This window comes from Centropristis striata, chromosome 5 (genome assembly GCF_030273125.1).
Source record: "Centropristis striata isolate RG_2023a ecotype Rhode Island chromosome 5, C.striata_1.0, whole genome shotgun sequence".
In the NCBI taxonomy this organism is placed as follows: domain Eukaryota; kingdom Metazoa; phylum Chordata; class Actinopteri; order Perciformes; family Serranidae; genus Centropristis; species Centropristis striata.
Window position 1 is genome coordinate 12,060,118 of NC_081521.1, and position 27,711 is coordinate 12,087,828.

At 41.7% G+C, this 27,711-nt stretch overlaps 1 protein-coding gene across 1 annotated transcript; it reads left to right on the forward strand.

Moving 5' to 3' along the window:
• The first annotated feature begins 959 nt into the window (after positions 1-959).
• Positions 960-20,120, forward strand: gpr37l1b (G protein-coupled receptor 37 like 1b). Its single transcript, XM_059333317.1, has 4 exons — positions 960-2,321; positions 7,780-8,088; positions 13,359-13,730; positions 15,201-20,120. Exons 1-4 carry the CDS (start codon positions 1,611-1,613, stop codon positions 15,372-15,374), a joined length of 1,566 nt encoding a protein of 521 aa, XP_059189300.1. The 5' UTR covers positions 960-1,610; the 3' UTR covers positions 15,375-20,120.
• Positions 20,121-27,711: the final 7,591 nt, after the last annotated feature.

Below are 27,711 nucleotides of genomic sequence, written 5' to 3' on the forward strand. Positions count from 1 at the left end.
GTAAACACAACTAAAATCAGTGTTTTTTTTATTCTTACAGTAAACAATTCAGTACTGTAAACACAACTAAAAAAATGAGTGTTTCGTTTTTTTTTTATTTTACAGTAAAGAAACCAGTACTGTAAATAAAACTAAAATCAGTGTTTAATTGTTTTTTATTTTACTGTATAAAAACAGTACTGTAAATAAAAACACAGTAGTTGTACTGTAAATAATAATTCCAGTAAGTTACTTGTTAATTGCTGCCAATAAGTTAAATCACAGTAAATTCTTTACAGTCTAACATACATTTTCAAACTAAAAATTTGTATTGTTTAAACCCTGTGCCTCACTATTAACCATTTTTAAAATATTTTTTTGCTGTGCTAATGAATATGGCAAGTTTTGGAAGAGTGACACGTGATCCTCAAACAGATGTATGTGACGAGAGCCAAAATCTGTCCTCACCCTGCAAAAATGTTCTCACACACTCACACACAGACACAGACACAGACACAGGAAAGTGGTTTCATCAGTATTCTTGTTGGATGTTTTTCCTTTCAGTGAACTCAGCTGGCTCTGGTTCCCAGTGAAACCCCCACCTCACCACCAGGGGGCAGCAGAGCTGAGTGTGTTTGGATGTGTGTGAGTTTTTGAGTGTTTGTGTCTGTGTTTATTTGTGTGTGTGTGAGAGAGAAGGTGAGAGCCAAAAAGAGCAAAAGAAAGTATGCATGCATGATTGTGCAGACAAATGTGTGTATTTGTGTGCTTGCCAAGCTTGTTTGTATGCTTGCGGCCTGTCTCTATGTGTGTGTGTGTGTGTGTGTGTGTGTGTGTGTGACAGTGTGTGTGTGTGTCCTGACAAAGGCTCCATCCAGCCATACTGCAGAGGGCTGCTTGTTCCCAGAGACCCCTCAGAGATCCAGGACACCCAGTCTCTCCGCTGCCTGCAGCCCAGACACAGCAGCCCAGACACGGACACGGACCCTCGCCCTGCTCCCCCCCTCCTCCTGGAGCTCCAGCGCCTGTTTGGATTACTAATGGACGGGAAAAACAGAGTCCAGGTTTAAAGTGGGGAAACTTAGGAACATTGGGGAGTTTAAAGACACAAGTCTGAGAAGAGAAGAGAAGAGAAGAGAAGAGAAGAGAAGAGAAGAGAAGAGAAGAGAAGAGAAGAGAAGAGAAGAGAAGAGAAGAGAAGAGAAGAGAAGAGAAGAGAAGAGAAGAGAAGAGAAGGTGAAATCAGACGACACCTTCACCCTGTCTGGACTACAAACTAATTTAAAATCTATTGGACTTCTTCACAAAATTCTGCACTTCTTCATCATTCGCAACTTTCCGTATGGTAAACGTCTAGTGAAGAGCTCCCAACTTTGACCAAATTCAACCAAAATTATTTCTGGAATTGTCGTCTTCCTCGAACAAACCACAAATCGTCTTTTCAAGGAACTACGATCCCGACTTGCATCTTACCGAAACGCTTCGGAGACTTTTCAATTATCAGATTGATCAGAATTTAAGCTCTGCACCCAATTCGGCATACATATTCTGTTTTCACATATTTTAAACTACAGAAAAAAAACACAGATTTGAAAGTTTAATAGGATACTTTTACATTTCAAATCTGCATCATGGCCCCGTCAGTCACTCTGTTGTTGTGTCTGTTCCTGCCGCTGTTATTTACGGACGCAAAGAGCGCCGAGCAGCGCGACAGTCATAGCGACGCCCGCGACAAACCGTCCTCTCTCGTCAAACTGGAGCCTGCTTGGACCACCAAGCAGCTCAGGACCGGGGATGACACCCCGAACCGGAGCCTCCCCCTCCCCGAGATGTTGGATCTGGACACAGAGCAGCAGCACCGCCGCCTGGCCCGCGGCGCCGAGGAGGAGGAGCAGCAGTCCACCTTCAGCCAGTCCTTCGAGTACGACTCTGTGACGGCGCCGCAAGTCACCGAGTTTGACAACGGGACAAAAGTGGTAGCGGGAGACAGCGGTGATCACGACGATAACGCCAACCCCCACAGCAACACCTCCAGCTCCGACCACGGCGCCCCGGGACTCTACAACCCCTTCTACCCGCTGGTGGAGAGCTCGTATGCGGCCTACGCAGTCCTTTTCCTGGCTGGCCTGGTGCTGGCGGTGGGCGTGGTGGGGAACATGGCGGTCATGTGCGTCGTCTGGAACAACTACTACATGAGGTCCGCCTGGAACTACCTGCTGGCCAGCATGGCCTTCTGGGACTTCCTGGTCTTGGTGCTTTGCCTTCCTGTGGTGGTCCTCAACCAGCTCTCCCATAGGAGGATCCTGGGTGACATCACCTGCCGCATGGTGCCTTATATGGAGGTGGGTGGGGCTTATGTGGAAGTAGGAGGGGGAAGAGGAAGTCTGAGAGATTTGTTGAAACAAATTTTGTGTTTGTGTTTTGTGGCGTATGAATATTTTAAGGTCGCTTCCACATCTGAAGTGTGGTTTTTTATTAGTTTTGGTTTGCTTCCACACTGCTTTATTAAGCGCACCGGACGTTGTAAACAATTTTGTTTCTATTTGTTTTAACTATCCAAGAGAACAACATTATTCGTTATCAATTATCTCCCCTCATTCTATTGCACGTTCTGCAGAGAAACAGCGAGAGAGAGATGTTTTCTGGTAATAAAATAACGATAGAGGACGCAGACACGCTGCAGTATGACAACGTGATGAACATCATATTTAGTTTGTTCATAAACGAACTAATGAAGACTCTAGTGTCTGACAGGCCATGCAGTTTGTTTACTAAAAAAAGGTGATGAGATGAGACATGTTAGTCTAAAACTAAACTAAACTAAAAAACTAAAACTTGTTCTTGAGCTTGTTCTTCTCATTATTGGTGATTACTGCCACCATGTGGACTGGAGTGGCTACACACTTGACTTAGCACGGCTGCTAAGTCAAGTGCGACACCTAGTGGGAGAATTTGCTATACACCTGATTTGCCTACTTGGATAGAAATGTGTTTCTAAGACAGGGCTTTCCTCCCAAGTTCTCGAAACAAAAGGGCTGTTTCCACTACCGCCCAATACCCAGAATGAGGCGGGTCTCACTCGCCGAAATCTGAACACGAGCCGCCCGGAGCGGACTTTTGTTGGGACTTTTTTTCGTCCCTATCAAAGAGCAGGGTCTTTTTTCTCCCCTGAAAAAAGCCTGGTTAGTGATTGGATAGATCGCTAAGCACGATGTGACGTTCTAAGCGGGATGTGGCGTTTTACTCGGCGCCAAAACAACACGCACCATTTGTAAAAGACAGTGAAGCAGTTGTGCCAACTTAGCGACTTTGTTACTATATTTAGCAACTTTTCAGACCCCCTTAGCGACTATTTTTCAAGAAAGCGACTGGAGACAAATCCAGCGACTTTTTCTGGTGTTATTGAAAACTCCTTCTTACTCTTCTTGACGAGCAGCAGGGGTCGGCGGGTCTCTCCCAGCTGCAGAGCCGGAGGGGATGTTAACCCCTTAGCGTCCAGCCTGCAAATTGCTAATAGGCTAACAGTTAGCTCTGTAGGAGTACAGTGTGTATGTGCTGCTACAGGAAGTGTTCACTTAGTGATCTCTGTTTGTTTACAACAAGCACTGGACACTCTGTGCACAGTTAGCTATGCTGGTTAACTCACGATCACTATGTTTATGATCGGTGGAGACGCTGTGCATAATTAGCCATGTTGCTTTGTTTATGATCAGCTGCTGACGTGCACAGTTAGCAACAGAGGCCACAGTTGCGTCTCCCGTGTTTAATCCGTCGCGTATGTGGCGTCACGGTCGAAACTGTTACTAATCGATTACGCAACGGTCGAAAACCATACGTCATGCCGGAGGCTCTAAATCCCTCTGGGGGCCTTTTTGTAATGGGGACACGCAGAGTGAGCGGACATTTGAGAGGGTGTGGCCTGAGACTTTCCCGTAGGCCACTTTTCCCCTGAGTTGAAACATGGCAAAGGCTTTTTTTCCCGGCCAGCTTGTGGAGCAGCTTGTACATTTTACATCATGCAGCATTTATTAGCAGTAGCTCTATAGATTGCTCTGTCAGTTGTCAGTCAGTCCCAAACCTTTGCCAAGCACATTTTTCACCCTACAAGATTGAAATTTGGCGTGGAGATCAAGTGTTTAAGGGGTTGTGGGTGTGTGAATGCATGAACACCTGGATGAGTGTATGTGATTGCAGCTATTGGGAGTTTGCATTTGTTTTAAGCCTATCTATAGTCCAGCTGGCGTCAGATTGTTTTATTGTTTGTACTGTCCTTTAAAGTGCCAAAACAGCTAATACTGCTCACTATTTCAACAGCTTACTGGGACTTAAATAATTACCCCACAGGGCCACGAGTGGTTAGTTAATCCAGAGTACCTCAGTTTTTCTGCGTGGATCTATTTTGTGCGGTTCAGTAAAGGTGGAGATTTGTATCCAGCAGATACTGAAGTTTTTTTTTTCCTTCACTGAGAGGCAGTTGCCGTGGCGACCTGTTACTATGTCTGCTGGAACGTCCTGCTGCAGCTTTCATGGTTTGACAGGAACAAATTTGGGGTGAAACTGTCTTTGTATGATTTGTGACCCTGTGCCTCTGGCGGCCATATTGGATGTCTTCAGTTGTCCGTCTCAGCAAACTGAACAGATTTGATTCGTCTGTTTGCAGTCAGATTTTATTTGTCTTCTTTGGATGGAACAAACAGCTAACCCTTACTTCCTGTCTTTGTGCTAAGCTAAACTAAGCTTGTCCTGGACTGACATCTTTCTGAAACATCTGACTCCAGAGATGATTAAAAAAAATCAGTCAAAGTCAAACTGTTCTTGTGGATGAAGAAGATTCCTACTGAAGTAGATTGTGATAATTTACAGTGTGAGTATGTGGAAATGTTTTGATGATAACACTGCAAGACTGGCAGATTAAGGTTAAAAGACCACAAGATATTGTCATTACATCAACACAAATTATAAATAATTAAGTAAAGACTGAAAGTGCATTCTTAATGGTAAAAACAGTTTATTTAACCCTCTGGGCCCACTGTGGACATTTTCAGCCATTTCAGTCATTTTTCACTTTTGTGTTGGCAATAATTTTGGCTGTGATACCGGAAATAACATGATTTTTGGAAGGATTTTTTTTTCATAAAAAACATCAGTGACATTGTGCAATCAAACTGGCATTTAAAGGGTTAATATCCTCAAAATATTTGAATGTTTGGTAGTTTTGAGCAGGGCAGAAGTTGTTTAAGACGTTTATGCAGAAAAAAATAGAAATCAATATTAATCTGTAAAGTTATTATAGCATTTTTTTGGAAGTGGACATTTTCAGCCCAAAGTGGGTAGTAAATTAGAGTGGGCCCAGAGGGTTAATTAATAAACATGATTTCAGGGAGGTAAATATAATTCTGATTTTCATTTGTAATTGCAGGAGCACTCGGTTTACGACTGAGATATTTCTGCACCTTTGGTAAAGATTGACATCTTCAGAGGAACCAATGGGTTTGGGGCTGAGAGACAGACAGGAAGTCAGACACTATTGAGAGACACATTGTTGGTTTGGGTCATGATGAAAAACTCCAACCACCAACCACAGACCTTCTCAGAGATTTAAATCTCTCACAGAGAGAAACACAGTTTGGTTACCCCATCAGATCAGTTCCTCGAAAACGTGAGAATGAACTCTCTTTTAAAAACGTATTTTCTCCCTGAGCTTTTAAAAAAATGATTTGAACAAAAATTAGAACATGGTATGTTTTTTTTAAAAAGAGGCTTTACGTTTTTTTTTTTTTTTTAAGTTTTTAAAAAAAATAACAGACACGTAGACATGCAATCATACCCACACATACACTGTAAAAAATGTCTGTAGATTTTACGGTGAAAAACTGCTTAACCATGACAGTAAAAGACCATAAAATGATAAATGGGTTAATTCAGTTTCAGTAACAATGAAACACTGCAAATGTATATATCAACCAAAACAGTATTTTTTACAGTTTTGTTTTTTGAAAAACACATTACTCCACTTTAAAATACACTGTAATATGTATTTAATGTAATATATATACAAGTCATCACTGTAATTTTTGCATTTATCTTTTGTAAAAAATACTTTTTCTCACTGTCAAATGTACTAAACACCATATCTCTAACAAAAATATACTGTAATATTTAATGGTAAAATATTTAATTCATGCAGCATTTATAAAGTGTTTTCTTGTCAATTATATGGCAGAACAGCGTTTCTTTTGATGGAAAAATGTTTTATTTATCCAGTAAAAATGCAATAAAATGGCAATCTTAAACATAAAATCAACAGTGCCAATATCTTTTTCCCGTAATATTAAAAAAAGTTCTACCGTATTTATTACGGTACAGTTCTGGCAACCACAGCTGCCGTTTTCTTTACCGTAAAAACAGTTTTTTTTTACAGTGTACTGTATATAATAAACTTACATACATATCGAAACAGATTTAACACTTTACATTTTTTGCCATAGTCATAGCCATAATTTTCTTGAAGCTTTAGCGACAAAGTGATTCTTTTCATAACAAAAAAATCCATAATTTATTTTGTGCCATTTCCTTGTAATGGCATTTTTGACATTAACACTGAGTATGCCAAATAGATATTTTCTTTTCATATTTATGAATGTTGAATAAAGTCCAAAAAAAGTGATAATGCCACTCAAAGGTAACTATCATCCCAAATATATTCACTAATTCTATGTGGATTTTACACCAAAAAGAATTAACTTTTGAGTGAGCGGAGAACAATGGTAATGATTGGCTTCCTGGGAGACGAAGCTTCTTCAGCAGATGGAGGGGCTGTAAAAATTGTATTTATGCAATGTTGAACTGTTGAGACAAGACTGTATGGTAACTGACCCAAGACCAGCCAGTTACATCTTCCTGATCTTTGACAGCAGACCATGACAACACATACAGCAGATCCTGAATACTGAACATGGAACTGTCTGTCTGACTTATATTACATACATTATATTCAGATGATTTTGCCATTTGCCCCTAATGTCTTAACTTCTGTGTTCTTGTACAGGGGCCGGATTCACAAAAGTTTTCTTAAGATAAAACTTAAGAAAAAAATAAGATGTTCCTAAGAATGTTCTTAAATGCTATTCACCATTTTTTTTCTTAAGAATTGTCGTATGTCTCAGGAACTTCTTAGTTTTCTCACTTAGGACGTTCTTAGATTTTTAACTCGCTCACATGATCTTTTTTTTATCTGTTGTCACCCAAAGAACTTCCATCTAAAAGCAACTTGGCCTACTTATATAATATGTTCATTGTGATTAATTAAGTAGTATCAAATACAACAACTGCCTCTGTGTCAATGTCATTTAAATGTGTTCAAGTAAATACATATCAAGACTTATCTTTTCCCTGTAGCTGTTTTCAGACTGCTGAGGGCTTCTCTTAAAGTTGAGTAGAAATCTAAGAACTTTGTTTTCAAGAATCTCATTTGTTCTCAAGTTCTATCTTACGAAAAAACTTAAGAAGAAAGTTAAGAAAACAACTAAAGAAAAGATAAGAATTTCTTCATGAATACCAAATCTTCTGAAGAAAAAAGTGGAACTTAAGAAGCATTTTTTTCTCAAGAATGCTTTGTGAATCCGGCCCCTGCTACTGAGACTTGGAGCATGTTACCTTTGGTGAACCAGCTTTTAGCAATTATTCTTCAGTGTGCAACAAATAACTTCTACTTGTATAAACCTGAATAAGATAAGAAGAAGAAACACTTGAATTGACTCTCTGACCTGCGTCTTCCATGTCTCCTCCTTGTCCCTGCAGGCCGTGTCTCTGGGCATCACCTCCTTCACCCTGTGTGCTCTGGGCATCGACCGTTTCCACGCCGCCACCTCCTCGTCCCAGCCGAAGGCGCGGCGGGTGGAGCGCTGCCGCACGGTGCTGCTGAAGCTGCTGCTGGTGTGGCTCGCTGCTCTGCTGCTGTCCAGCCCAGAGATCTTCCTGTGGCAGCTGAGCCAGGCTGTGTCTCCATCCACGGGCCACCTGGTGGACTCCTGCACCATCACCCCCTCCTCACCTCTGTCGCTCTACCTGCCCGACTCCCTCCACTCTCTGCTGCTCAGGTATCACCAGGTGAGGATATAACACACACAGGAAGGACGATTTGAATGAACTCACAAAGGAAGTCCTGGTCGTAGATCTCACTTCACGTTGCTTCTTTGCTCTCTTCATTGGCTCACTATTTCTTTTTGGATTGAATATTAAAGGGATAGTTCTGGATTCTGGACATTAAGTTTTATGAAATACTTGCCAGTACTGTAGTGGACCCTCCCGGTAGAAAAAATGAATTGCTCATGTGTTGCTTAATCTCGGCTCTTGAGATCAGTTTGAGCTTCTTGTATTCGTCTCAATTCAATTCTCCTTCAAAATAACTGAGACATAATTGAGATCAGGGGCATACAACTGAGATCACTTCAGTTCATCCAACTTCTCAAGTACTGCTCAAATGGTTTCCTCAACTTCAATCCCTGGGGCGGCTGTGGGTCAGTTGGTAGAGCAGGTTACCCTCCGACCGGAGGGTTGGGGGTTCAATCCCTGACCGTCGCAGCCTACACGTCGAAGTGTCCTTGAGCAAGATACTGAACCCCAGATTGCTCCCGATGCTGCGTTCATCGGTGTGTGAATGAATTCCCAATAGTGGCAGGCGGCACCATTTAGGGTAGCCTCTGCCACCAGTATGAATGTGTGTATGAACGGGTGAACGAGCACAGTCTGTAGTGTAAAACGCTCTGAGTGGTCGCAAAGCGACTAGAAAATCGCTATATGAGTGCAGGTCCATTTACCATTTAACTTAACCTTAGTTTGTCTCACTTTGTCTTAGTGATGTTTGTCTCTTTTTAGCGCATCTCTAGCACCTAAATGTCCCTTGTAATGGTGAAGTAATTCAGAAACAAATAATCACAGACGATACAAATATGAGAAGCTCAAACTTATCTCAAGGGACGAGATTGAGCAACACATGAGCAACTCATCTTTCCTATGGGTGTGACCCTGCCAACTTTCCGGGACTATCTGTTCTACAATTGGAACCAGCCTGAACACCAGAAACCGGAGCTTGGAAAGTAAGCTAATAGTTTTGAAACCACTACACTACTGGCAAGTATTTCATACAACTTACAGTATCTCACAAAAGTGAGTACACCCCTCTCATTTCTGCAATGTTTTAATTATATCTTGTCATGGGACAACACTGAAGAAATGACACTTTGATACAATGTTAAGTAGTCACTGTAGAGCTTGGATAGCAAAGTAAATTTATTGTTACTTCAAAGTAACTCAAAATACAACAATGAATGTGTAAAATGCTGGCAACAAAAGTGAGTACACCCCAAGTGAAAATCTCAAAATTAAGCCAAAATTGGGACCAATTAGGCATTTTTCCTCCCTGTGTAATGCAACTAGTTAGTGTAACAAGGTGTCAGGTGTGATTGGGGAGCAGGTGTATTAAATTAGGTATTTTCACTCTCATACTGGTCACAGGAAGTTCAACATGGCACCTCATGGCAAAGAACTCTCTGAGGATCTAAAAAAAAGAATTATTGCTCTACATAAAGATGGCCTAGGCTATAAGAAGATTGCCAACACCCTGAAACTGAGCTGTAACACGGTGGCTAAGACCATACAGCGGTTTAAGAGGACAAGTTCCACTCAAAACAGGCCTCGCCATGGTCGACCAAAGAAGTTGAGTGCGCGCGCTCAGCGTCATATTCAGAGGTTGGCTTTGGAGAACAGGCGTATGAGTGCAGCCAGCATTGCTGTAGAGGTTGAAGGGGTGGGGGGTCAGTCTGTCAGTGCTCAGACCATACGCCGCACACTGCATTCAATTGGTCTGCATGGCTGTCGTCCCAGGAAAAAGCCTCTTCTAAAAAAGATGCACAAGGAAGCTCGCAAAAGGTTTGCTGACGACAAGCAGACTAAGGATATGGGTTACTGGAACCATGTCCTGTGGTCTGATGAAACCAAGATAAACCTATTTGGTTCAGATGGTGTCCAGCGTGTGTGGCGGCAACCAGGTGAAGAGTACAAAGACAAGTGTGTCTTGCCTACAGTCAAGCATGGTGGTGGTAGCGTCATGGTCTGGGGCTGTATGAGTGCTGCTGGCACTGGGGAGCTACAGTTCATTGAGGGAACAATGAATGCCAACATGTACTGTGGAATACTGAAGCAGAGCATGATCCCCTCCCTCCGTAAACTGGGCCGCGGAGCAGTATTCCAACACGATAACGACCCCAAACACACCTCCAAGACGACCACTGCCTTCCTAAAGAAGCTGAGGGTGAAGGTGATGGACTGGCCAAGCATGTCCCCAGACCTAAACCCTATTGAACATCTGTGGGGCATCCTCAAACGGCAGGTGGAGGAGCGCAAGGTCTCCAACATCCACCAGCTCCGTGATGTCATCATGGAAGAGTGGAAGAGGATTCCAGCGGCGACCTGTGAAGCTCTGGTGAACTCCATGCCTAAAAGGGTTACGGCGGTGCTGGAAAATAATGGTGGCCACACAAAATATTGACATTTGGGTCCAATTTTGACATTTACAGTGGGGGTGTACTCACTTTTGTTGCCAGCATTTTACACATTCATTGTTGTATTTTGAGTTACTTTGAAGTAACAATAAATTTACTTTGCTATCCAAGCTCTACAGTGACTACTTAACATTGTATCAAAGTGTCATTTCTTCAGTGTTGTCCCATGACAAGATATAATTAAAACATTGCAGAAATGAGAGGGGTGTACTCACTTTTGTGAGATACTGTATATCCAAAAACCCAAAACCAACCAAACCAAACTATCCCTTTAAATATGAAATATACTCACGGTAGAAGCCTTCATGTCGCGTCAAACTGATCAATAGTAAGGCCTTATGCCTGTCAAACTATCATTCTTCCCAAGTAGTTTTTACACTGAAAGGATAAGACACAGAAAACAAGCTAAACAAACTAAGACAAAGAACCATCCATCCATCCATTTTCCTCCGCTTATCCGGGTCGGGGTCGTGGGGGCAGCAGGCTAATTCCAGACATCCTTCTCCCTAGCCACAACGTCCAGCTCCTCCTGGGGGCCCCGAGGCTTTCCCAGGCCAGGCGAGAGATATAATCCCTCCACCATGTTGTGGGTCTTCCCCGGGGCCTCCTACCAGTTGGACGTGCCCAGAACACCTCTAACGGGAGGCTCCCAGGAGGACCCTTACCAGATGCCCAAACCACCTCAGCTGGCTCCTTTTGACGCGAGTAGTTAACTCAAAAAACATTAATCAATAAAATGCATCAATCAAGAAATACACCGCAACTTAACAGTCTACTCAAGTATCTTACTGGCACAGCAGTAGTGTGAAAGATTAACGACCCGATCATACAATCACTTGCATGAATATAATCATCATTCATCATCACTGGCTCCGCAGCCAAATATTTTCTCCTACTGGTAGACTGTTCACTGGTAAAAAAACCCAATTATATTTTGTGTAAACACAATAATTAAGAGACGTACTCACATGATGATGTGCTAAGTTTGCTAGCGGAGATGGTGGCGTGCTAGCGTTAGCCTCCCACTGCACATTAGATGATAATCCAACAACTGTGAAAGTTTTGCCGAGCATTCATCCTGCTCTTTCTCCTTCCTTTTGTGTACCCGCTTTTGTGTTTCAGCTTGCTGAATATGCTTCTAACTTAAAGGGCTAACTATTTTAACTAGTAATTACAACTGTAGCATTGCACTTGCTAAACTGATTTGGGAAAATGAGATGTTTACATAGGCTGTCATGATAAACAGCAGGCTATGACATTGGGCAAAATGATCATAACCTGTTAGCCTGGGTATACCCATACTGCCTTGCGCGCTCGAATTTAATTTCGAACCTCCATCCAGTCTGGCAACCAGGGCCGTTTCTTAGCCCTGTTTTAGGGATCCAATCACAGAGCGGGGAGGGACGGCAAGACGATGGCGCGTACTAGTCGGCACTTGGAAGCTTGTAGTTTTCTTACTGATCCAACATGGCTGCTGCAGACGCGAAACTCTCTTTAGCTGTAGACGGCGTTTTAAATAGTTTAGAGTGAAAGTTGAAAGGCGAAAGGTCTCTCAGCGGCTCCGCTGTCCCCTGGCTCGTAGCGATATCAACGGCGTTACGGTAGCGGGGCTATACAGCGCTAATCACCGGCGCTACCGCAACGCCAGTGGTCTCGCTACGAGCCGGGGGACAGCGGAGCCGCCTAGAGACCCGCAGCAGCTTGTTTATTGCCCAAAAAATCAGTGGATGAGTGTGGCTGAATGACATGAGGGGGAATAAAGCGTGAAAATAAATAATCTTGCAGAAAGCGAGAACTGGAGAAGCAACGCAGCAAGCAACACTCTCTCACAGACACACACACAACAAACATCCATTTCTGTAGCTCTACTACGTCATCTGGTATAACTGATACGATTGGCTAAGAGTTACCTACAGACGCTTTTGATAGACGGCTAAACGGCTCCTGAGGATCGTAAACCACACCTCCTCTACGGAGAAATGCATTGTTGGTTGCCAGACTAGACCTCATTTGAGAATAGTCTGGTGTTAGCCAGGCTAATAACCTGTCACTTCTGTAATTTTTCAAAAAACAAACATATATTATGAATATTAAATTAAATTGGGCGAATCATTTCTATATTTTTCTAGAAAAAAAAGAGGACATTTAGCAACATTTGAATCATTGCTAATAAGTCTCACAAGGGCTACCATTTCACCCTACAGAGGTAAATGTATTTGTATTTGTGCACTTACATTTAAATGACCAATGGGGCCCACAGCCAATGAGGTGGGGCCCTCGGCCATGGGCCCCTCCTGGTGTCTAGGCCATGGTGCACTACACCAATGAGTTCAGGGTTTTGAAAGGTTTAAACTACCACAGACAGAAGGCTCCTAACAAGAGTTTAGTGCATAAACAAACAAACATATACTTTACAGTCCCACTTTCTGCTTTAACTTTTAACAAAATATTTCAGATAATCTACATTTAAATATGTCTTACTGTTTATCTAACCCATCAGAATCTGTTGGCCTACCTAAACTGTAATAACTGATGTGAACCAGAATAACTGTTTTAACATAAAATACACAATGTCTTTGGTGCTATTGAGCAAAGACAAAACTACAAATTGTGAAATTGCTGCTTTTCATGGAGTGTTTAACTGTAACCCTGTAAACCTTTAAGTTCAGCAAAGACACTCAGTTCTACACCAAAATACTTCATAATCATCAACTACTTCAAATTGCCACAAAGTACTTCACAGAACCAGAAAGTATCATAACTTTACCACAATGTATTACTCTGAGGTAATCAGACTTCTGCTGTACTCTGTTCCAGGGTCGTATGTGGTGGTGTTTTGGCTGCTACTTCTGCCTCCCCATCCTCTTCACCATCCTCTGCCAGATGGCCACCCGCAATGTCAACAGTGACTCAAGCTCCGCCGCAAAGCAGCGCAACCAGGACGACCGCTCCTCCAACCAGAAGCGCCAGCAGCACCAGGCGGTGGAGCGCCAGCTGAACTGCACACTGCTGGCGTTAGCAGTGGTTTACGGCATCTGCGCTCTGCCTGAACACGTCTGCAACATCACGCTGGCCTACACGCACATCACCATCTCCGAGGACACGGCCTCCATGCTGGCACTGTTGCATCACTTCTTGTTGTTCTTCAAGTCGTCAGTGACGCCGGTGCTGCTGCTGTGTCTGTGCAAGGTAGGTCCAAAGCCCCAATATGGGCAATATGGTGTAGTGGCCCACACGTGGAATTACAACTTCCAGGTCTGTTAAGTGATGCCAAAAACCTTTTCCCAAAGTCTGACATAGGGAAATCTGCTGATTTTCACCTCACCTGTAGCTGTATTTATCACTTGAGATTGTTTTAGTGTAAATTGCCATACTGAGATACACGCGGTATCAAGACCCAGTTACTCAAGATAATCGACAGACCTTAAGGGTGCAGCCCAATACCCGGAATGAGGTGGGTCTCACTCGCTGGAACGCCCCTAATTTGATTATGAGCTGCCCGGAGCAGTCTTTTGACGGGACTTTTTTTTGTCCCTGTCGAAGAGCAGGGCCGTTTTTCTCCCTTGAAAAAAGTCTGGTTGCTGATTGGATAGAACGCTAAGCAGGATGTGATGTAGTACTCGAGGGCACAACAACACGCGCCATTTGTAAAAGCCGGCGAAGCAGTGTTGCCAACTTAGTTTGTTGCTATATTTAACGGCTTTGTAGACCCCCTTAGCGACTATTTTTTTTCAAAAAAGCGACAGGCGACAAATCCATTGACTTTTTCTGGTGTTATTGGAGACTTTTGGAGATTTGTTCTTACTTGGCACAGAAAGAAGCACAGTCCTCCTGCAGCAGTCTCTCCCAGCTGCAGAGCCGGAGGGGATGTGAATCCCTTAGCGTCCAGTCTGCAAATTGCTAACAGGCTGACAGTTAGCTCTGTAGCAGTACAGTGTGTATGTGCTGCTGCTGCAGGAGGTGTTCACTTAGCGATCTCTGTTTGTTTACAACAAGCACTACACAGTTAGCAATGCCGGTTAATTCACTTCATTTATGATCAGCGGAGATGATTTGCATAATTAGCCATGCTGCTTTGTTTATGATCAGCTGCTGACATTGTGAGCAGTTAGCGAAGGCGGCCACAGTTGCGTCTCCCATGTTTAATCTGTTCCGTATGTGATCACGGTCGAAAATGTCGCTAAGCAATTACGCGACGATCGATAACCATACGTCACCTCCGGAGTCTCGTAAATCCCTCTGGGGGCCTTTTTGTCGTGGAGACACGCAGAGTGAGCGGACTTTTGAGAGGGCGTGGCCTGAGACTTTTCCCGGTGGCCACTTCCAACTCAAGGTGTAGTTCTGTTAGATACCAACCCTATATGTGGAAACACTGGTATTTGTCTTTTATAGGAAGTGTATAAGCACTGTTTTTTTTTATATGCCACTTTTTACTGTTATTATTTATTAGATGCCTTTTTATTGAATTTGCATAAGCTCTTTTTTTAAATATTAGGTGATATAACACCTTTTACACACTATGTTTGTTTTATGTACTGTATGTGATTGTATGTCTATTTGGACGTTGGGGTCCGCAATAAAGTTTTGATGATGATGATGATGATGATGATGAAACAGTTAGAACCAGACAGCACTGACCTGCATGTCGCTGTGTTTCAGGCTCTTGGTCAGGCCTTCATGGACTGCTGCTGCTGCTGCTGTCAGGAGTGTCAGCCAACTGCAGCTCAAGGCTCGCCAAGCTCTGCCCAGGTCAAACTGAAGGCAGCCAATGAGACGTCCATCTTCTTCGACAAGGCTAAAGACACGTCAGCCATCTTGTCTATCTCCAGCTAGAGCCATAGATCCCTCTTTAACCATCAATCCAACATTTCCTTCTCCATAAATCAACCTCCTCCACTCATCTCTTCTTTTTTTTTTTTTTACCATGAAATACCATTTCTTTTTTCATCCTTTTGTTAACCCACCAGTTTTCTTTACCTCTTTAGTCTCTGTTCCAGAACACTTGTGGATCAACCATCGTCTTTTCTGCATCTTTCTTTCTGTGCTTTCTTCTTCCTCTTTCAGAGTATCCATTTGTATGATATTGCTCTATGGACCGAGTTCCCCCCTTCAGCTTCCTGTCTGTGCAGGAAGTGATGTTTAATCTGTAGTGAGATTAGAAAAGTTGCTGTACTTGCACAACCAGCTGTTGTAAAAGCAGGAGCCTGTTTCAGGACTCTCCGAACGGACTCTTCCCTCCAACTTCCTGCTGAAATAATGTACGACTTGAGAATCCTGGATGTCTTCTTTGGTTGATGTGAAGCTGAAGATTTGTATGCATTTTATCGGAAAGTTGCAGATACATAAAGCAGTTAGCAGTTTAAGCCCCTCATGGTAGCTAGATGAATAATGTTTTTAGAGTTTTTGGTTGAACGTACATTTCCTTGAGACAGAGTCAAGTATAACTACTTAGGTTTGATTACTATTAAACCTAACTGGCTGAGAAAAGTGGACAGTTCATGCATTGTACATGGAAAAGGCTTTGACTTTTTTAAGACATGAGCAGTGGGGCAGAGATGCTGGTCTATCAGTCAAACAATCAGCACGAGATCGGTTGACATCTATGAACAGCCATTAACTATAACGATTTCTATGAACTTCATGGTCTACAGAGAATACTTCTTAGTGGTTTTAGTGACACCCTAACCTTTCTTCTAGCAAAGGATTCAACCTGATCGAGGCTCCAGGCCTCTAATGCTAAGTTCAGACTGCAGGCAAATATTAGTTGCTTCTCAAACCAGAACTTTAAAGCCTGATTTCCACCGGGTGCGGAACGGCTGTGCCGTGGTCACCGTTGCTGATCGCTGCAACTTTAATCAATGAGACCATTTCCACCGGGCGTGCCACGCCACGTCTCAGCAGCGTCCCAGCCGAAGCTCTCCACTCTGTAGCGCGATGATTCTGTAGCATTTGTATTTTTGCCGCAAGCCGTTGCTAAAAAGCATCAAGCTCAACAGAGCAGATCACACCAGACAGGAAAACTCAGAATCAACGTAATACACTTCCGCCCCCTTTCAAAATAAAACACAATACGGAGTTCATGCAGCCTAAAACTACGCGGGGCACCAGATCAGCAATCAATCAATCAATCAATCAATCAATCAATCAATCAATCAATCAATCAAAGGGTCTCAGAGGGTCGGAGACATGGACGACAGGAGACTGATTGTTGAAGTGGAACAGCATACAATCATTTATGACATAACACATTCTTTTTCATAAGGATAGATGGTCAGATCAACAGATCTTCCATGTCGGAAAAGCAAAGTAAGCTGTTTATTGTTGTTATTTACTTTATACACACAGTTTATCACGGGGTCTCCCGTACGTTCAGGATTATAGCATGATCTCATTATCTCGCGTGTATATGGCTGGCTCGCTATGCTGCTGTTACATGTCCGTTACGCGCCCGTAGGGAATTGGCGCCGGGCAGAAGACGGAGTAAAACCACGGCGGAGCCATTCTGCGCCTGGTGGGAATCCCCAGTAAGGCCGACTTGATCCACTGTTATTTCCAACACATTCTCCTTCCAAATTGTAAGAAACAAATGCTTTGTCATGATCCTTGGCGTGTTATACTGGAGCACAAGTTACCCTTTTGCGTCAGTTTTGAACACAACAGGGACAGTGTCACTTTCCGCTAGATACTTGCATAGTAGCTTTTCAAAATAAACTTAAATGTTCACAGGAAATGGCTAACTCTAGTTAGCCAATTTTCAAAAATCACATTTCATGTGGTATTTTGCTGTCCAGACTTTTAAAATCAATCTGGATTCAAATTGGATTTGCCAAAAAAATGATTTGAGCTGGCAGTCTGAACAAGGCCTAAATCACCACAGAACTTCCAGTGATTCAATCAGGCTTTATCTGCAATTTTTTTAATTTTATATTTTTTACAGCTTGTGTTCCTGTGAAGAATGTGCAGCTTCATGAATGTTTCTGAAGGGAGGAGAGTGTTGAAGTGGGGGAAGGGAGGAGATCTGAAGAGTATTTGAACAGGACTCGGACCTCCTCAGTACTGAGACGGTCTATTTGTACAGAAAGTTAAACTGTGTAGGAAGTTTTATTAATATGTCTGTAGCACAGTGTTTTCACTCAGACTGTCAAACTCAAAAAAATAGAACAAAATGAAGAAACAGAAGAAATACATTTAGTTAATTCTAATGCTAGATGTATAACTAATTACATCTTTATATGAAAGAAAGTGAGATAGTAATGTTTTTTTATGTCACAAGAATGTTATGCCTTTGTAATGTTCAATGTCACAATGTTAAGTTCAAATCAATATGTCTCAGAGCCGACTGTGCCTTAGTGTCACCTCAGCCCTCACATCGGACTTTCAGTGTCTGAATCAGCAGATACTGAAACAACTCTAGAAGTCAGACTAACATTACTTTCACACTGAGAGCAGCCGGTTCCAACTGTTGTTTCCAAGAAAGAAAACTGCATCTGAGGCCCCTTTCATGCATGCACTACAACTCTAAACGCATTTAGACTTTATTTTGTTGTTTTTTCTGGGAATCTAGGAAAAGTGATCAGCTGATCAATACGTTTTGTACGTTTGTCTGAAGTTGCAGTTGCAGTTTCTATGAGAAAAAAAGTTTGAATCATGACCTGCAGCAATATATTTTCACCAAAAGTTATATGCATTTAGCACAACATACCTTTAATGTAGGGCTGCACAATTAATACAATTTTAATCGTGATCACGATTTTGGCAGCCACGATTAAATTAACCTGATTGTCGGCGATATTTCCATTTCAAAATGCGGCTCTCCCGCATATCTCATCAAGCACTTTCTACACCAGTAGTCCACCAACCACCAGGGTACAGGGCGGTTTTTCGCCCCTGAAAAAAGCCTGGTTGGTGATTGGATAGAACGCTAAGCAGGATGTGACGTAGTACTCGACGCCACAACAACACGCGTCGTTTGTAAAAGCAGGCGAAGCAGTGTTGCCAACTTATCGACTTTGTTGCTATATTTAGCGACTTTTCGGATCCCCTTAGCGACTATTTTTCAAAAAAAGAGACAACAAATCCAGCGAATTTTTTGGGCGTTAAAAGCAGTGCAATAAAAATACAGATGTTTTCCCTAACATGATGAATAATCGTGATCACAATATTGATCAAAATAGTCGTGATTATCATTTTGGCCAAAATCGTGCAGCCCTACTTTAACGCTAAAATTCGAACAATCGAACATGGCAAAGAATTAAATGTTAAATCTGCGGTTGCTGTTAATACCAACAGCGTGTCCTGCCGCACTGTCAGTGAACTGCTGTTCTTTGATAATGCAAAAATGGAACTAGCAGATGTTTAAGGTTTCTTAACCAAGTGACAGAAAAGCATCTTTCAGGATTTCATTATCACGTTACAAGAAAGAAATAAACAATTCATTATTCCCCCTTTTGGCTTCAATTCATTACCAATATTATCACTGATCCTAAAGCTAAAAAGGAATCAAATATATTTACCTACTTTTCGGCCGCGTAGAAACTGTGATACAAATCAACTACATACAGTATAAACCACTGTTTTAGCTGTAAAATTGTTGTAAAATTTTCCCAACCTTTGGTAACCATAGTGTTTTTTTTTAACCTAAGGAGTCTGCAATTTAGCATGAAGGTCAAGTGAGTGGATTCATGTGCAAATGTACACTGTTAAACCCAACTTGTTGTTTCAACTTAAATATTTGAGTGTCCATGCAGTGAAAGAATTTTATGTCAAGACAACAAAGACTTTAACTCAAAGAAGTTAACTCAAATGAATCTTGCTATTTGACTCAATATTTTCAGTTAAATTACTTTTTGCAAAAATCTTTGTTGTATTGAAAAGGAAAAATTAGTAATGATAACAAACAAGCAACATTGGGTTTTACAGTCGCAGCTATTGTGAATTTGTGGTTGTTTAAAAACACAGTGAAAGATAAAGCTACAGATAATTCAGAGAGCCCAGACCTATGTGTAAATATGTGTGTGTTCGCCCTGTAATTCAGATTCCCTTAAAAATGAAATGGATTCTTTCTTGGTCTATGCTACATCCTATCACCAAGTTTCATGAAAATCGGGCCAGTAGTTTTTCTGTAATCCTACTGACAAAAAGCAAACCAGTAGATAAACAAAGCCGAAAACAGTCTTCTTGGCGGTAATAAATGGAACACAAGAAAAATCCCAAATGTTAACTTTGCCTAAATGCCACCATTTGAGCCACTTTGTCATCCATAGGTGGACCATTGGTAAAGTCTTTCATTTAACTGGGTTATATTTGACATACAGCACTTTGACTACTGGTGTTGCATTTGAGTTAATTGTAAATGTTAACGATGTGAAGTTGACATGAATTTGACATGAAGTGCCTGGCTACTCTTTCATAACTTTTTAATAAAGGGACAGTCCACTCAAAACACATTAACTTTAGTGCCTGTCTTATATTTTTCTTTCAAAGTGTCTCTGCAGGTTGTTTTTATGTTGTGAACAAGGCATGAACCAACCAATCGGATGTAGAGGTGGTAATTTATAAATAAAGCTGTGTGATTTAAACTGCAGGTGTCTGGAAACTTATTGATGCAATAATGATGTTATGACCAAAGTTAGGTGATCACAACAACATGATGCCATCATGTTCTTTTGGCCAAATTATGGCCAAAGTGTTACAAGCTATTGCAGGTGTCCATGATACTGGAAGTAAAAGTCTGTCTCATTTTAGGGACTCACAGTTTGGTTGGACATGAAACTCTCCTGGTTAAATCAGCAGAATAAAACATAGACAAAATAAAGTGGACATAAAACTTGAAAGTGAGAAGTCACGACTACAAAGTATATGGCCATCACAACATATCGATTGTTACATCACTCCAGGAGAGTCCTGAGCTTCTTCACAAACACTGAAAATGTGGGAATAAAGGATGAGGTGAAACAATTCTGGAACCTGCAGTCCCTTCGCAGCTTCATGAAGTATAATTGCTATCCACTGCTATGCAGATGAGACTCTAATTTACGTTTAACAACTGTTAGTCAGCTGAACATGGTCCAGCAGACTAATCAAGCCAATTATTTAAGTAGATAACTTAAGTAAATGTTACAAAAGCTGTATTTTCACTGCATTTTATAGGATGTCTCTACTGAACTTGACTCTTCCTTTCTGGGTTTTCCGCCAAAGTTGTGGAGAGTACCTGGTACCTTGTACTATTTTTTGGTATGTAGTATGTTTTATGTTACAAGCAGTATATTTTATTGTTACTTTTAATGTAAGTCTTCTACTTTTGTTAAAACCAGAAATAACTTGCTATAAGGCTCTGGGTTTGTCAGATATATTTGTCAGATATTAGAGTCATTTGGGAGCATAATATAGCGGCGTGCGTGTGTAAGAAAAACGTGCACTATACATCAAGCTGTGGGCAGTCACATTTCTGGTTTGCAGAATGTTTAAATACGCCCTGACACAGAGAGAAAAACTCAGAGAACACAGGGCTTTATTGGAGATGGGGCACACAGTGTGTCTGATAATAAAGAAAACGAAAAGGAACATCGACATGCTTTTTGATTCATTTTCTGGTAGTAAGGTAGTAATTCCGCTACAGGTACCACCTCCGTTGAGGTTCCATGCAACTGAGCTGATATAGACGGTGGAGATAACACTGCAGACCACTGATTGGTCAGAGAGAAGTGTAACCATTGCAACGTGGGACATCCTGCCAACCCACCATTTTTAAATGGCAAAACTTACCTCTGTTGTGTCTTGTCAAGTGTAGTGTAAATCCGTTGATAATATATATGTAATATAAGAAATTAATGCATGACTGCATGACCTGGCACAAGGTAAGATTTCAGTTTTTATGGGAAAGGAAAAACTCATTAAACAAGTCAGGTTAGCATATCCAAAGCGGATGCTCTGGTTGATACGGTAACATTAGAATAGGAACCTGACCTCCCAAGTGTGCTCTTATATCAAAAGTGGAACCTAACAGGAAATAACAGGACATTGAACTTAAGTTACACAGAAATAATGACGCACGAACCTAAAAACTAAAGAAGAAACACAGGGTGTTGTCTCTCTGTGTTGTTCTGACATTTGGATTTGTCTGCCACCTTTGGCATCTGTATCTGTTCTTGATACCTACAATAAATCCCACACAAGGCTGTAATTCGAATCTACCTGGTCGTCAAGTGTTTTTCTTTAAAGATTTTCTGACATAAGTTTGTTAATTTTATTCATGTTCATGTTTAGTGTTTCATATTTTATGTCATGCCTTAGTTTAGTTTGATGTTTAGTCCTTTGTTGTCATAAGCACTTTAGGTTTAGTTTGTCACTCATGTCTAGTCTCGTCATGCACTTTGTGTTTTATTTTGTACTTATCTTCTCCCTCTCGTTTCAGACCCTGATTTCCTCCCTTTGTGTGATTTCCCGCCGCTGTAATTGTCTACCCCGCCCCTGATTGGTTTCACCTGTCTTCCCCTACCTCATGTGTAAATAGTCCTTGTCTCCCTTTGTCTTGCTGCCAGTTCGTCTTGTTCAGTATGTTTTGTCTTGTCAATGCCCCAGCCAGGTTTTTCTTGTTATCAGGTTTGTTAGTGATTTTAGTTTGTTGATATTTTGATCCTCCAAGTGATCGCTTTTCTTAATTTGTACTTTGAACCTCGTTGTGAGTGAATTTTTTGTTTGATTGCATTCTTATCAAGTAAAGACTTTTGTTATACCTTCTATTGTCTGTGAGTCGTGCATTTGAATCCACCAGTTTCGTGTCTGAGGTCGTTACACCTCTATAGCAACTGAAATTTTTGTATATTCACTCGACCCAGGGTTTAAAAAAAAAAAAATAGCATCCCGCACTTACAGCTTACCCCGGAATTCCACTGAATGCGTTACGACTCCGAAACGGGTCCGTCCGCGTATCTCCGCAGTCCATCAACACACACTGGATCCGTCTGTGTCCAGCTGTCGCGGAGAGCGGAGTCCCGAGGACGCACTAGATCTCACAAATTCACGCGTAATCAAGTGATATAACCGGAGACAAATCCAGCGACTACGTCTTAACAAGTGCTAACGAGGTCTGCTGGCTTGTTAACAAGAGCCTCTTGTTAAAAGGCCGGCCAACCTCGTTAGCGGCAGTTCGCTACAGTTAGCTCTGTAACAGTACAGTGTGTATGTGCTGCTGCTGCAGGAGGTGTTCACTTAGCGATCTCTGTTCGTTTACAACAAGCACCGGATAATCTGTGTACAGTTAGTGATGTCGTTAATTCACAATCACTATGTTTATGATCAGCGGAGACTCTGTGCATAATTAGCCATGCTGCTTTCAGCTGCTGACACCTCCGGAGTCTCTAAATCCCTCTGGGGGCTAACTTGTAGTGGAGACACACAGAATGAGCGGTGTCAGTGGGGTGAAAAGACGAGTGAAAACCTCTAACCTGTTGACTTCTGGTCTGTCCCCGCCCATCATGACGTCTTCAAGTTGTGAAATACGATCCGCCGTGAACCCGAGGTATTTTATTTTGAAAATATACCGCATGTTTTATTTTGTGTCTGTGCACGACTTCCTGCCCCGAACGATCTGCTCTGTGCTGAATTGATGCGCAGTGCTCAGTCGTCTGTCAAAAATAGAAGCTCTGCACAAGTGTTGCGAGGGCTGACGGATGTTTTTGTTTTGAGACAGTTTGCCATGGTAACAACTTGTCAATCACCACGTAGTCATGCCCTAAAACAGACAGCTGTGGAAAATGACAAGGACCAAAAGTGAGTCAAGTGAAGTTGAAAACACGTTATAAATATCTGTTAGCTAAATACATGGAAGACATAGTCTGTACACAAGAAAAGACTTTAGAGTTAGAGTTGTTGCTTGCTCCATACTGAAATGTTGGCTCAACCACAGACTGTATGCAGACAGCATTTTGGCCATCACCATATTGCTTTTTTGTAACCATGGGAGCCAGAAGCTAACCCTAATGCTAGCTAGCTGCCAATCGTTATTTAGAATGAATGTTCAACTCTTCAGTTTTTTATTCAGTCCAACTGAACACTCTTTTAAGACCAAAATGTTCAAGTTACCTCTGATGGAGTGAAAACACACTGTGAATGTTCTAAGATGGATTTACAAATTGCACTGTGGTAGTAACCTGTCAACCGGTGTACCCTTGCCCCAAATCCTCCCCGGCCTTCTGGTCTATTTGACTCTAAATAGGACCATAATTTACTAAATGAACATCATGCTGTACTGAAGAAGACATGAAACCATAAACTCATTATAAGAATGTTTACTTAGGTCAGAATTAAGTCAGAAGTAGAGTCATTTTCAATTAACTCGCATACAAATGGACTTCTTTTTGCAGTCAGTGGAGTCGCCCCCTGCTGGACATTAGGAATAATGTAGGTTTAAGGCGCCTCTACATTGTGTTCTATTTTCATACCTGAAAGTTGCTGCTTGGGAGAAATATAACATAGCTAAACTAAAGTCTAAAACTTGGTAAAAAAACCTAATATTAAATAAAAAAAATATCTGATCAAAGATAAGATCATGAACATGTGAGTTACAAACGAATGGACTCAGATATTGGCTTCAGCAGCAACACGAAGGCCCAAACACTGAATTAAGCTTTTAATGGATGAAAAAAACCCCACACCCAACAGGATACATTAGTTCCATGTAAAAAAAAAAGGAAAAAGATTTAGAGGAACCCATTTAAGCTTTTTATTTTCTGTCTGTCATGAGGTTTTAAATGGTGTAAAGGAACCCTTCCTCCCTGTGAAGAGGAGCGAGGAGGATTTTCCCTCAGCAGAGCTGCTGCACCGCATATCAATGACCTCACTACTGTCCCGTAGCCATGGGAAACCAGCCCAAATTCACGTGTGAGAAAGAACACACACACACACACACACACACGCACACACACACACACACACACACACACGCACACACACACACACAGAGTTCTGTTAATTTAGAAACTCAAACTCTTTTCTAATCAATGTGAGTCTCGTTCTTCCCTCCGTCCAGTCTTTGCCTGGTTACCCACAGCAACACATGAAGGGGATTTACACATTTAAAGGACTGTTAGGAAAATAATGTTTTCTATCCTGCAGAGGACAGACAGAAGACAGATGGTCAGTCAGGACGGTAGAAGACAATGTAAAAAATGGTCTATTTTGTCTGTTTTTTACTCTTCCTGTATATACCACTTAAAAATGTTTACCATGCCATAACTTTTTTCAACACAACCTCATCTACACTCACCGGCCACTTCATTAGGTACACCTTGCTAGTACCAGGTTGGACCCCCTTTTGCCTTCAAAACTGCATGAATTCTTTGTGGCATACCTTCAACAAGGTGCTGGAAACATTTCTTTAAGATTGTGGTTCATATTGATAGCATGGTATGCTATTAATGATAGCATCAGAGAGTTGCTGCAGATATGTCGGCTGCACATCCATGATGTGAATCTCCAGTTCCACCACATCACAAAGGTGTTCTATTGGATTGAGATCTGGTGACTGTGGAGGCCATCGGAGTACAGTGAACTCATTGACTACGCTTACATAACACAACACGATTTTATCAAAACCTTCAGTCAAAACAACACTATCAACAGCATCTTGGTATTTCTACCAGTCAGGTCTGTCCTCACGTGGGAGTTGTTAGAATTACATGACATGCAGAATATCTTGTTCTATATTTTCATACTAAATAGATTTGACCTTATCTCCGTTTTACTTGGCCTATGATCATCAAACAGAAACTGGCATGGAGTTTCGAGCCAGTACTGGCTACACGCTGCTTCGTTTTTACAGCGTGATGTTATCAATAAGTCATGTGATCTGATCATGCCGGCGTGTTAAAGAAGTGTTAAAGAAAACACACTGGTGGGTCAAAGGTCAATCACATCTGAACCATATTATTATTACAATATAACCAGTTATTATCAGTCTGATAGTTTTAAGTCTGAAGTCTTCGAAAGTCAAAAAGTTTGGCATACTAACCGATCATTTTGACTTGTTTTGTCTCTCTTGATATTTAATCTACTTGCGGGAACTTGAGTTGAAAGAAAAAAATTAAGTTTAATGTAATTTGGGTAAAGCAACCTTTTAAAAAACTGATTTTAGACAGAGAGAGAGATTGATGGAGAGCTGGAGGAACAGAGTGTTTCAGGAGGTTGGTGATGTTGTTCTCATTAGTAGTGATGAGAGTTCGCCCCTCTGATACAAACTACTGAACAAACCGCCTCTGTTCACTAATGAAGCCACACACACACACACACACACGGAGGCGACTAGACCTGCATTGGTCATGCGAGAACGTCTCTGGGACAGACTGGATGGGAACCAACTGCAGGCTGCAGTTATGTAACTGGAAGGTCACAGGTTCGAGTCCCACATCTATCCATAAGGTGGGTGTTTGTTTCATAACCACTTTTCACTTATTGGGCTTTAATTGGGGTTGGTCTGAATTTAGATCTTACCAGAATAAAAAAACCAGGAACCTTTTTAAAGTTATAAAGGGCTTTACATGGTTGAAACATGGTTGAAGGGAGAAAATTTGGATTAGCGATTTTCTTGTCTTCGCGACCACTCAAAGCGATTTCCACTACAAACATCGCTCATTCACACACACATTCATTCTGGTGGCCGAGGCTTCCCTACATTAGCCTGGGTATACCCATGCTGCCTTGCACGCTCGATTTTGTTTCGAACTGCATGGCGCCATGGTGTCCATGGTCGATTCTTAGCCCTGTTTTAGGGATCCAATCACAGAACGGGGAGGGACGACAAGACGATGATGCTTACTATTGGACAGGCGGAAACTTGTAGTTTTCTTACGGATTCAACATGGCTGCAGCAGACGCGAAGCTCTCTTTGGATCTAGCTATAGACAGTGTTCTAGATAGTTTAGAGCGAAAGTTTATTTTAAAAGAAAAACGTTTGGCTTTACACTCCTTTATCACCACCAAAAAGGATGTTTTAGCCTTGCTTCCAACAGGATTTGGCAAAAGCCTAATCTACCAACTAGCCCCGTTAGTAGCTAAGCTAATGGGGTTTAGCGAGACCCCGGTCGTTGTGGTCATCTTGCCATTGATCGCCTTGATGGAGGACCAGATAAAGGAGGCAGCCCAACTCGGTATCTCCGCGGCACAGCTGGATCCCGAGGAAGGGAATGCAATCAAGCGTTGCCGATACCAGGTTCTATTTGGCAGTCCTGAGGCCTGGCTGAGCGATATGATTGGTTAAGAGATAGACTTTCGTAGCGCCCAATAAACGGCTCTGGATGATCGTAAACCACGCCTCTACGGAAAAATTAATAGGTGGTCTCCAGACTATATCTCGTTTGTGATATAGTCTGGCGTCAGCCAGGCTAACCCTACATAGTGCCACCTGCCACTTCATTCATACTGTAATTTGGGGTTCAGTATCTTGCCCAAGGATACTTCGACAAGTAGACAATCCCTGACTGCCATGGGCAGGGATTGAACCACCGACCTTCCGGTCAACGGGTGTGACCGCAGTGACCGCCCAATAACTAAATGCCTCTGGCCATTCATATTGAATAGGGGTCTGATCAGTTGTGACATGTTTATATTTACAATTGGATAATAATAGAAAAAAATATATTAAAAAAAATGTCTAAACATTGTATTCTTTGGAAAACATTTGAGTTTCTGTATTATTTTGTGTTTTAGCCCCAATAACAGAATCCAATGCAAAGTTCTAAACATTCTATCAGAAATTAACTACACAAAATTAAGTTTATTCTGATGTTAAATTGTTATTGTTGTTATACATGTAATATGTCATTATAAAGCTCTCCTCCTCTTTGTGATGGAACTATACATAGGCACATCAGATATGATATATATGAAGTTGAAGTTATTTAGAAGAGCATTTGCAGAGGCATTCAAAATTTTGCCATTCTATCACAGCATTGGGGGTCAAAGGTTACATTTTTTTATGTTTGCAGACTTGTTTAAAAACCAAGAAACCCCAAAATGTGTTGTCAATATGGGCTTGAAGGCTACATGTATGATATCTATAAACATCCACATCAGTTGATGGTACATTTAAATTCTTACTTTAGAAATGCTTGGAAAAGAAACCCAGAGGTTATATTTATGCTTTAAAGTTGGTATTTCTAAACTCATTATGCAG